This window comes from Budorcas taxicolor, chromosome 2, assembly GCF_023091745.1.
Source record: "Budorcas taxicolor isolate Tak-1 chromosome 2, Takin1.1, whole genome shotgun sequence".
In the NCBI taxonomy this organism is placed as follows: Eukaryota; Metazoa; Chordata; class Mammalia; order Artiodactyla; family Bovidae; genus Budorcas; species Budorcas taxicolor.
The window spans coordinates 23221519-23233781 of NC_068911.1; the positions used below are offsets into that span (position 1 = coordinate 23221519).

A 12263-nucleotide genomic window follows, 5' to 3' on the forward strand; every position below is an offset into this window, starting at 1 on the left:
AGACCAGTTGGAGCCGAAGGTTGATGATGCTGACTCCTACTTACCTTACCACTAATCCATCAGAAGACTGTCCATGTACAGAACATACCCTCCTTGAACAATTACTATAAAACTTATTATCTTCTTCAAGTTGGGACATTTGAGAGCATTAGTCTACTGTGGCCCCCTTTACCTGGCAAGGCAATAAAACTATCCTTTTATACTTCACCCAAAACTCTGTCTCCAAGGTTCAATTTGGCACTGTTTTACAGAGAAACTGAGCTTTTGGCATCAGAAATGAATCTCATAGCAGCTTTATTTCTTGACCTTATCAATATTAGCAAAAGTCAGGAAGATTTGCTCCAATGTTATCTGACTGATGAAATAGTCTACTAGATTGAATAGTGTTTTAGCTTCCTCCATAATATGAAACACCTTTAACAGAAAAAAAAAATCATGGTGTTACCATTGCTGTATCCTCAGATGAACATTTTCCCCCACCCAATCACTTCCCAATTCCTGCCAGGTTTATGCTTAGGAATAAAAAGATATGGAAAGGGGAAGTTAGAAGAAGGAAAAGGTGGTTGGAAAATAGAGAAGAGGAGACAGTTCTTTATTTCTATTCTCTTGATAGGTATGGAATATTAGAGGTTAGGGTCAGAAGTATCAATCAAACTACAGGGGCCTTTGGAAAGTAACTTAAAAAGTTCTCCTCTGCAAATATCATGTTCCCATCCCACATGCTTGAATCTCTGAGCTTCCCATCAGTCTCCATTAACACATAATGTTAGAAATGTATGATTTCAACAATCACCTTTCCCCAACAAATTCCCTTGCTGGGAATGTAGTAGCCAATAATTCCTTGATGATCCTGGTTTATGATGTTACCTAAGAAAGGAAAGATTTGACAGGTGAGTAATAGAGAGGGCCCTGTTTACAAAATTCCCCAATAATTCCCTTTCCAGTTATCCCACCAAGAGAAATAATATATGCATTTAAAACAAAGATGACATAATTCCATTTTTACTACATATGACTTTGTTAAGTATTTCAATAGATTTACTTCCACATGAAATATGGTCTTATTGTCACTTTTAGACATGGAAAAAATAACTCACATGCTCTTTGCCAAAGTGGGATCACATGAACTCTAAAGATCATGGCATCCGGTCCCATCACTTCATGGGAAATAGATGGGGAAATACCGGAAACAGTGTCAGACTTTATTTTTGGGGGCTCCAAAATCACTGCAGATGGTGACTGCAGCCATGAAATTAAAAGATGCTTACTCCTTGGAAGAAAAGTTGTGAGCAACCTAGATAGCATATTCAAAAGCAGAGACATTACCGACTAAGGTCCATCTAGTCAAGGCTATGGTTTTTCCTGGGGTCATGTATAGATGTGAGAGTTGGACTGTGAAGAAGGCTGAGCGCTGAAGAATTGATGCTTTTGAACTGTGGTATTGAAGGCTCTTGAGAGTCCCTTGGACTGCAAGGAGATCCAACCAGTCCATTCTGAAGGAGATGAGCCCTGGGATTTCTTTGGTAGACTGATGCTAAAGCTGAAACTCCAGTACTTTGGCCACCTTATGTGAAGAGTTGACTCATTGGAAAAGACTCTGATGCTGGGAGGGATTGGGGGCAGGAGGAGAGGGGGACGACCGAGGATGAGATGGCTGGATGGCATCACTGACTCGATGGACGTGAGTCTGAGTGAACTCCAGGAATTGGTGATGGACAGGGAGGCCTGGCGTGCTGCGATTCATGGGGTCGCAAATAGTTGGACATGACTGAGCCACTGAACTGAACTGAACTGAATGATTCTTAATACCTTTTCATATGTTTCCTGCTTGTTTTGATTGTTTTTTCAATATTGAAAATTTCTCTCTCTGAAATATAAATTTCTGTTTCCCTAGCTGTTAGGAATAACAAAATCAACTCTTTCTTTGGCTGTGTGCGGCATAACTGCTGATTGCACATGTGTCTTATTGCTGTCAGAGATTTTGGCCTCTTTGTATTCTAGGTTCTTGGAGAAATACTCTGCCACCTAGTTTTTGTTAAAAATGTTTTCATGAGTTTTTGCTTGTATCATTCTATTTCTTCCATTTTGGTTAGAAATTTGGGAAAATTCAAAACTGATCATTTGGTTTTAATTTCAGTAATTATAATTTTTGTATCTGAACATTTTGTTTGCCTTTTTTCAAATTTGCTTTGTTTATTTTTAAAGAAAATTCTGAAGTATCACACATACAGCAAACAAATAAAACCATAATTGAAAAAAACACATGTAACTAATATTCATAGCAGCACTATTTACAATAGCTAGACATAGAAACATCCTAGATGTCCATCAACAGATAAATGCATAAAGAAGATGTGGTATATGTATATACAACGGAATATTACTCAGCTCTAAAGGGAATGAATTTGAATCAGTTCTAGGGAGGTAGATGAACCTAGAGCCTGTTGTACAGAGTGAACTAAGTCACAAAGAGAAAAATAAGTACTGTATATTAATGCATATATGTGGAATCTAGAAAAATGGTATCAATGAACCTATTTGCAGAGAAAGAATGGAGATGGAGATATAGAGGACAGACTGTGGACACAGTGGGGGGAAGGAAAGACTGGGATGGATGGACAAAGTAGTATTGACATATATATAGTACCGTGCGTAAAAGAGATATCTGGTGAGAAGTTGCTGTATAACACAAGGGAGCCCAGCCTGGCCCTCTGTTATGACCCAAAGGGGTGAGATGAGGGTGTGGAGGGAGGCTCAAGAGGGAGGTGATATACATATACAGTAATGACTGATTTGCATTGTTGTACAGCAGAAACCAATGCAACATTGTAAAGCAATTTCCTCCGATTAAAAAAGTAAACAAATCATAATTATACCACTCAATGAATTTTCACAAAGTTCATTGCATCTTTTGTGTTTGGCTTTCTTTCTCTTTCCATATTGTGTTTGGGTTGTATGCTATGTAGTTGTAGTTTGTGCATTCTCACTGATGAATACTATTCCAATGTATATGTACAGTATTCCACTTCAGTAGACTGAATCATATTCCATCATATTATGAATATGCCATAATTTATTTATCCATTCCATTGATGAATGGAAGTTTTAGCCATTATATATAGTTTTAGCCATTATGTGTAGTGCATTAATAAACAGTCTTGTACATATTTTTTAGTGAACATATGAACTCATTCTTACTGTGTACCTTAGAAGTAGAAAAAGAGAGTATCCTTCACAGTGGTGCTAAAATTAGACACCACAACTTACAAGAAAAGAAAATTATAGATCAGCATATCTTCTAAGCATAGGAGAAAATACACTTAGCATATAATAGTAAATTGAATCAAACATTACATAAAAAAGGGAACACATTACAACCAAGTGAGAATTACTCCAGGAATACAATGTTAGATTACATTAAAAACTCAACCAATGTAATTCACCACACTAATAGAAAAAAGGGCAAAGATTATTAAATCATTTTGATGGATGTATAAACAAAACTCTCTTTTGGGCTGTTGACAATTTGGTTGTAATGTATCTTGGTGTGGATCTCTCTGAGTTTATCCTATTTGAAACAATGGTTTTAGGTTTGTAGATTCAAAGCTTACATCAAATTTGAGTTTTCAGCCATTGTATCTTCAAGCATTCTTTTTACCCTTTTCTTTCTCTCTCTTTTCCTCTGGGACTCCCAAACTGCATATGTTGATCTTGGTATTGTTCAACAGGTCTGTTAGGCTCTGTTCAATTTTCTTAAAGCCTTTTTCTTTCTGTTCCTCACACTTGACAATTTCAATTGTGCTATCTTCAAGCTCTCATTTTTCTCTATGTTCAAATATGCCTTTGAATCCATGTAGTGTATTATTCTTTTCAGTAATTGTACTTTTCATCTCAGAATTTCTTTTGGCTCCTTTTAATACTTTCTATCTTTTTTAATTGAGTTTCCAATTTCACTCATACACTGTCTTCTCAAATTTGTCAATGTCTTCCTTTAGCTCTTTGAGCATTTTCAAGACACTTGTTTGAGTCCTTGTCTAGTAAGCCTTCCATCTGTTCTTCTTCAGAGATGGTTTCTTTTGATTATTTTTTCTTTTTAGTGGGCCAAACTTTCCTATTACTTTGTTTTGTGATTTTTTCATGTGAAAGTGAACACTTGAATCTTAAAATACGATAACTCTGGGAATCAAATTCTCCGTTTTCTCCAGTGTTTGCTGTTTAAAAAAGCTTAAAATTGTTGGAGGATGTCTCTCTGTTGGAGATAAGCTTGAGTTTTAAGTGTGAGATCTCCTCAGATGTATTTTTTTTGTGCCTACATCTTTCTCTGGCATATGCAGTGACTTTCTAATTTTTTTGCATATATTGTTAGTTTTGAATATCATAATCCCTACATGTCTCACTTCTGAAAGGCAGGAAAGGGAAAAATGAAAAAAAGTACTTTCTCTTTAAACTCTCTGGACGCTGTTTAAGCTGATGGTGGTTGCATTAATGGTGACCTGCCTTTGTGTCTTTAGGTCCTTGGTTCAAAGGATTAATCTGTAATCAGAATACAGAGCCTTGATATTTGGAAGGCAAGGTCCTTCTTGCCTACTATTACTCTTCAAGCTACTATAGGAACGCTGGTTTGGATACCTTTCATGGGGCTGGAAATTAGAAGATGGGTAACCAGTACTGCACTGTATTGAAGTGATTGAAAGTAATCACAATTAATTTCTAGGGTCATACTTCCCCTAGAACCTGCAAATTTTCAAATAGACTTTAGAGTTCCAGAATAATTACATCAACAATTTCTGTCAAAATAATTATTGTCTAGGTGAAGAGATATATTCTTGGAGCTTTCTACTCTGTCATCTTCCCTGATGTCACTTTTTGCTAATTTTTGATTTTCTCTTTTATTTCATGCAAAGTTATTTTATTGGTTTCAAGATTCTTCCCTTTGGCTTCTAGCATTTTTTACCCTGATGTTTCTGTGTGTAGTTCTCTGGGTATTTATCTCTTTATATTTATATTTATTGAACATCTCAGATCTAGACATTAATGTTTTTCATTAAATTTGACAAGTCTTCAGGGGCTAGTTTTTGGAATATATCTTTTGCCCTTTCCTTTTCTTCTGGTGCTCCCATTTTGCATATATAGATGTACTTAATGGTTCCCTACGGGTTTTTGAGGCCCTGTTAATTTTCTTCTTACTTTTTTCTTTTGTTCTTTGGATCACATTATCTCTATTGATCTATCTTCAGTTTTGCTAATTCTGCTAGTTCAAATCTGTTGTTGATCTCTACTGGCAAAATTTTCATTTTAGTTATTGTACTTTTCCATAGCAGAATATGCTTTTGGTTCATTAAAAATAATTTTTAACTCTTTGGTGATATCTTTTATTTGTTGAGATTTTTCAGTATATCTTCCTTTACTTTCTGAAGCATTAACTTTGCCTATTGAATATATTTTCTATAGCTTTGTAGTCTTTCCTAAGACTGAAATCTGGTTGCTTTCGGATTTCATTGCTAGCTTCCTGCCACCTCCTTTCCCCGGTATGGGTCACATTTTGTTTTTTGCATGTCTCATAAGTTTTTGTTGAAAACTGGACATTTTAAAAAACTTTTAATTTTGTATGGGTGTATCAGTTCAGTTCAGTTCAGTCGCTCAGTTGTGTCCGACTCTTTGCGGCCCCATGAATCGCAGCACACCAGCCCTCCCTGTCCATCACCAGCTCCCAGAGTTCACTCAGACTCACGTCCATCGAGTCCGCGATGCCATCCAGCCATATCATCCTCGGTCGTCCCCTTCTCCTCCTGCCCCCAATCCCTCCCAGCATCAGAGTCTTTTCCAATGAGTCAACTCTTCACATAAGGTGGCCAAAGTACTGGAGTTTCAGCTCTAGCATCATTCCTTCCAAAGAAATCCCAGGGCTGATCTCCTTCAGAATGGACTGGTTGGATCTCCTTGCAGTCCAAGTGACTCTCAAGAGTCTTCTCCAACACCACAGTTCAAAAGCATCAGTTCTTCGGCACTCAACCTTCTTCACAGTCCAGCTCTCACATCCATACATGACCACAGGAAAAACCATAGCCTTGACTAGATGGACCTTCATTGGCAGAGTAATGTCTCTGCTTTTGAATATACTATCTGGGTTGGTCATAACCTTTCTTCCAAGGAGTAAGCGTCTTTTAATTTCATGGCTGCAGTCACCATCTGCAGTGATTTTGGAGCCCAAAAAAATGAAGTCTGACACTGTTTTCACTGTTTCCCCACCTATTTCCCATGAAGTGATGGGACTGGATGCCATGGTCTTCGTTTTCTGAATGTTGAGCTTTAAGCCAACTTTTTCGCTCTCCTCTTTCACTTTCATCAAGAGGCTTTTTAGCTCCTCTTCACTTTCTGCCATAAGGGTGGTGTCATCTGCATATCTGAGGTTATTGATATTTCTCCTGGCAATCTTGATTCCAGCTTGTGTTTCTTCCAGTTCAGCGTTTCTCATGATGTACTCTGCATAGAAGTTAAATAAGCAGGGTGACAATATACAGCCTTGATGTACTCCTTTTCCTATTTGGAACCAGTCTGTTGTTCCATGCCAAATAATAGTGTTGTGATAGTTGCAGGTGAACAATGAAGGGACTCAGCTGTACATATATATGTATCCATTTCTTCCCCGCCCCCAAACTACCCTTCCATCCAGGCTGCCACATAACATTGAGCAGAGTTTCATGTGCTATACAATAGTCCCTGGAAAACTGGGCATATAAGTTAGTATGTTGTGAACTGAAGCAAAAGTCGCTCAGTTGTGTCCGACTCTGTGACCCAATGGACGATACAGTCCATGGAATTCTCCAGGCCAGAATACTGGAGCGGGTAGCCTTTCCGTTTTCCAGGGGATCTTCCCAACGAAGGGATTGAACCCAGGTCTCCTACATTGCTGGCGGATTCTTTACCAGCTGAGCTATCAAGTGGTAATTTAAAACGTGGTTTGATTTTTCATTTAGTTTTTAACTGGCTGCAGTATTTTAATGAAGTCTATTTGCCCTCCCCATTGTGGTATAAAACCTGTGATGTTGCTCCCTAGAGAGCACTGCTTCAGGCATGTGCATAGTCACCCGAGGATGACAGTTTCTTTAGCAGGGCTCTCTTTGTCACTTGACCTGAGTATAGCCAAATGCTAAATTCTTTGGTTAAAAATCGCTAGCTCTCTTGTTTTCACCAATATCCTAGGGCATAGATTGTCCCACAGATAGTTTCAATTTCATTTAAGTTCTTTTCAGGGGTAGTTTTTGAATCAAATGTTTGCAGTTTGCTCTGATCCCAGGAGCACTATTCTTAGTGGTAAATTACTCTAGTAAGCTAGCTGATCTGATTTAGTTTATACTTATTAATAAGGCTTCTATTCTCCTCTTAATTGCTTTCCACTAAAACTCTCATTGCTTTTGAGAGCACCTTTGAGCTTAAATTTCCCCACATTCTCTTTCAAATACAGTCAGTCGTGGGAAAGAGCTTCAGAGCTCTTTGTTTTATGGTTTGCTTTCTCATGGGAAAAATCTGAGCCATGGCTCTGGAACTGAGAAATGGGATAGTAGTCCACTTCTGAGTGAGATTCCTGCTTGAGGAGCTGGGAAGGTGGTATCAGCAGGTTGTTCTCATGCTGCAGAAGCTCTGATCTGAAAATGAGTCAAGTCATGGGTAATTTGAACCCCCATATTCTCAGCACAGCATGGATGAGATAGAGTCTCTGTCCCATTAGCGAACGCGAAGTCACTCAGTCGTGTCTGACCCTTGGACTGCAGCCTACCAGGCTCCTCCATCCATGGGATTTTCCAGGCAAGAGTACTGGAGTGGGTTGCCATTGCCTTTGGAGGGCTAAGTAGAAAAAGGAGTCCCTGATCTCTTGCCTTGTAATTGCCTGAAAATTAGCCTCTGCCACAGGTAGATGGGGGCAGAATGAGAAATGTTGACATCTTGCTCCTCCCAGGAAGATACCATAGTGGTCAACTTGAAGCTGGTGGGAGAGGAAGCCCTCTGTTCTTGGTTGCACCTACTTGCAGTGGAGTTTTCATTGAATTGGGCTGGGAAGAGTTGGGAAGAAGCAAATTGTATTTCACGCATCAAAGGATCTTGCTGTTCTTACAATGTTTTAATAGATTTTCTTGAATAAATGTTTCTTCAGTTGCTGTATGTCCTTTAGGATTATTTCCAGAGACTTATTATGGTTGTTTCAAAAATAAACTTCACTTGTTATGCTGAGAAACAGGTCTGCAGAGACTTTATATTGCCATTCTGGAAGTGGAACTTTCATGTTTATTTTGTATTACATACCATTACCTTAAATATCTGATGTCCTTTGAAGTCTAAAATTAATGTTTGTGTCTCTGCTTAATCTCTTTCATTATGACATTCCTTCCTGTGATTTTAGGCTTTTGAGTGTGATTTTGCAAAGAGTGATTTTAATATTAAAATTAAATTAGAGAATGAGAATATTAAGGTTCTAAATTGCAAAACTTTTATTATAAGAGGGTTTATATTAATTTCTATAAATACTCATAGATACTACTAGTCTGAGGCTGAAAAGATTTGTTCATTAAAAATGTTCATAGATTTTAAAAAAGCAGTTTTAGGTTTATAGTAAGACTGAATGGAAGGAACAGAGGTTTTCTGTTTATTCCTGCCTCCACACATGCATAATCTCCCCCATCAGCAACATTCTGATACATTTGTTACAGTTGATGAACTTACAATGACATATCATTGTCACTCAGAGTTCATAGCTTAAATTAGAGTTGATGCTAAAGCTGAAACTCCAGTACTTTGGCCACCTCATGCAAAGAGTTGACTCATTGGAAAAGACTCTGATGCTGGGAGGGATTGGGGGCAGGAGGAGAAGGGGACGACAGAGGATGAGATGGCTGGATGGCATCACCATCAAGTGATACACATGAGTTTGGGTGAATTCTGGGAGTTGGTGATGGACAGGGAGGCCTGGCATGCTGCAATTCATGGAGTCGCAAAGAGTTGGACATGACTGGCGACTGAACTGAACTGAACTTGGTGTTGTACCTTCTATCGGTTTAGATAAATTAATAATGCTATCCATCTACCATTATAATATCATACAGTAGTTTCACTACTCTAAAAATCCCCTATGCTCTGCTTATGCATCCTTCCCTACTCTCTAAGCCCTGACAACCCTTGATGTTTTTACCATCTCCATCATTATTCCTTTTAAAGAATGTCACATAAGTTGGAATCATACTGTATGTAGATTTTTCAGATTTGTTTCTTTCACTTAGTAATATACATTTAAGTTTCCTCCATGTCTTTTTATAACTTGATAGCTTATTCATTTTTAGCACTGGGTAACATTCCACTGGGCTTCCCTGGTGGCTCAATGGTAAAGAATTCACCTGCCAATGCAGGAGACACAGGCTTGAACCCTGGGTCAGGAAGATCCCCTGGAGAAGGAAATGGCAACCCACTTCAGTATTCTTGCCTGGGAAATCCCATGGACAGAGGAGCCTGGTGGACTACAGTTCATGGGGTCACAAAAGAGTTGGACGTGACTTAATGACTAAGCAACAACACTACATTGCCTAGACAAACTAGTTTATCCAGTGACCTACTGAAAGACACTTGGTTGCTACCAAGTTTTGTCAAGCATGAATAACACAGCTGTAAACATCTATGTGCAGGTTTTGTGTGGACATAAACTTTCAACTCCATTGGATAAATTTTAGGAAGCATGATTGTTAGATAGTATGGTAAGAGCATGTTTACTTTTGTAATAAGCCATCAAACTGTCTTCCAAAGTGGCTGTACCATTTTGCATTTAAACCAGCAGTGAATGAGGGTTCTGGTTGGCCAAGTCCTTACCAGCATTTCTTGTCGTCAGTGTTCTGTGTTTCAATCATTTTAATAGGTGTGTAGTAGTATCTCATTGTAGCTTTAGTTTGCATTTCCCTGATGACATAATGCGGAGCATCTTTCATGTGCTTATTTTCCATCTGTATATCATTTTTTTTTGTTAATGTCTTTGATCCATATTAAAATCAGGTTCCTTGTTTTCTCATTGTTGAGTCTTAAGAGTTCTTTGCATGTTTTTTTTTTTTGGATAACAGTCCTTTATCAGATATATCTTTTGAAAATATTTTCTCACAGTCTGTTGCTTGTTTTTTCATTCACTTGATAGTGTTTTTCACAGAGTTGTCATTCACTTGCTCAGTTAAGTCCGACTCTTTGTGACCCCATGGACTGCAGCACGCCAGGCTTTCCTCTCCTTCACTATCTCCTGGAGTTTGCTCAAACCCATGTCCATTGAGTAAATGATGCCATCCTACTGTCTCATCCTCTGTCATCTCCTTCTCCTGCCTTCAATCTTTCCTAGCATCAGGGTCTTTTCCAGTGAGTTGGCTCTTCGCATCAGGTGGCCAAAGTATTGGAGCTTCAGCTTCAGCAGCAGTCCTTCCAGTGAATATTCAGGGTTGATTACCTGAATATTGACTGGTTTAATCTCTTTGCTGCCCAAGGGACTCTCAAGAGTCTTCTCTAGCACCACAATTCAAAAGCATCAGTTCTTCAGTGCTCTAACCTTCTTTATGGTCCACTTTCACATCCATACATGACTACAGAAAAAAACCATAGCTTTGACTATATGCATCTTCATTGGCAAAGTGATGTCTCTGCTTTTTACTATACTGTTTAAGTTTGTCATAGCTTTTCTTCCAAGGAGCAAGCATCCTTTAATTTCATGGTTGCAGTCACCATCTGCAGTGATTTTGGAGCCCCCCAAAATAAAGTCTGTCACTGTTTCCATTGTTTCCCTATCTATTTCCCATGAAGTGATGGGACTGGATGCCATGATCTTGTTTTTTTTTTTTTTTAAATTTATTTTTTAATTGAAGGATAATTGTTTTACAGAATTTTGTTGTTTTCTGTCAAACCTCAACATGAACCAACCCTAGGTATACATGTATTCACTCCCTTTTGAACCTCCCTCCCATCTCCCTTCCCATCCCACCCCTCTAGATTGATATAGAGCCCCGGTTTGAGTTTCCTCAGCCATAAAGCAAATTCCCGTTGCCTATCTATTTTACATATCATAATGTAAATTTTCATGTTACTCTTTCCATACATCTCACTGTCTCCTCTGCTCTCCCCATGTCCATAAGTCTACTGTCTATGTCTGTTTTTCCATTGCTGCGCTGTAAATAAAATTTTCAGTCCTATTTTTCTGTATTACATATATATGCATTAGAATACAATATTTATCTTTCTCTTTCTGACTCACTTCCCTCTGTATAATAGGTTCAAGGTTCATCCACCTCATCAGAACTGACTCAAATGCGTTCCTTTTTATGGCTGAGTAATATTCGTTTGCATATATGTACCATAAATTCTTTATCCATTCATCTGTTGATGGACATCTAGATTGCTTCCATGTTCTAGCTATTGCAAATAGTGCTGCAATGAACAATGGGATACATGTGTCTTTTTCAATTTTGGTTTCCTCAGGGTATATGCCTAAGAGTGGGATTGCCAGGTCATATGGTGATTTTATTCCTAGTTTTTTAAGGAACCTCCATACCGTCTTCCATAGAGGCTGTATGAATTTTATTCCCACCAACAGTGCAAGAGCATTCCCTTTTCTCCATACCCTCTCCAGCATTTATTGTTTGTAGACTTTTTGATGATGGCCATCTGACTGGTGTGAGATGGTATCTCATTGTAGTTTTGATTTGCATTTCTCTAATAATGAACGATGTTGAGCATCTTTTCATGTGTTTGTTAGCCATCTGTATGTCTTCTTCAGAGAAATGTCTGTTTAAGTCTTTTCCCCACTTTTTGATTGAGTTGTTTATTTTTCTGGTATTGAGTTGTATGAGCTGCTTGTATATTTTAGAAATTAATCCTTTGTTAGTTGTTTCATTTGCTATCATTTCCTCACATTCTGTCTTTTCACCTTGCTTATAGTTTCCTTTGCTGTGCAAAAACTTTTAAGTTTAATCAGGTTCCACTTGTTTACTTTTGTTTTTATTTCCATTACTCTAGGAGGTGGGTCATAGAAGATCTTGCTTTGATTTATGTCATTGAGTGTTCTGCCTATATTTTCTTCTAAGAGTTTTATAGTTTCTGGTCTTACACTTAGGTCTTTAATCCATTTTGAGTTTATCTTGACTTCCCTGGTGGCTCAGATGGTAAAGCGTCTGTCCAGAATGCGGGAGACCTGGGTTCCATCCCTGGGTTGGGAAGATCCACTGGAGAAGGAAATGGCAATCCACTCCAGT

At 38.3% G+C, this 12263-nt stretch overlaps 1 protein-coding gene across 1 annotated transcript in view; it reads right to left on the reverse strand.

Moving 5' to 3' along the window:
* Positions 1–294: 294 nt before the first annotated feature.
* The window catches only part of LOC128060028 (phospholipid-transporting ATPase ABCA3-like), a 252491-nt gene continuing 240522 nt past the window's right edge, over positions 295–12263 (reverse strand). Inside the window, exons 29-30 of the mRNA XM_052652237.1 lie at positions 794–867; positions 295–414 (exon numbers count right to left, since the gene is read on the reverse strand). Coding sequence (XP_052508197.1) covers positions 295–414; positions 794–867 — 194 coding nt within the window. The remainder of the gene's footprint in view (positions 415–793; positions 868–12263) is intronic.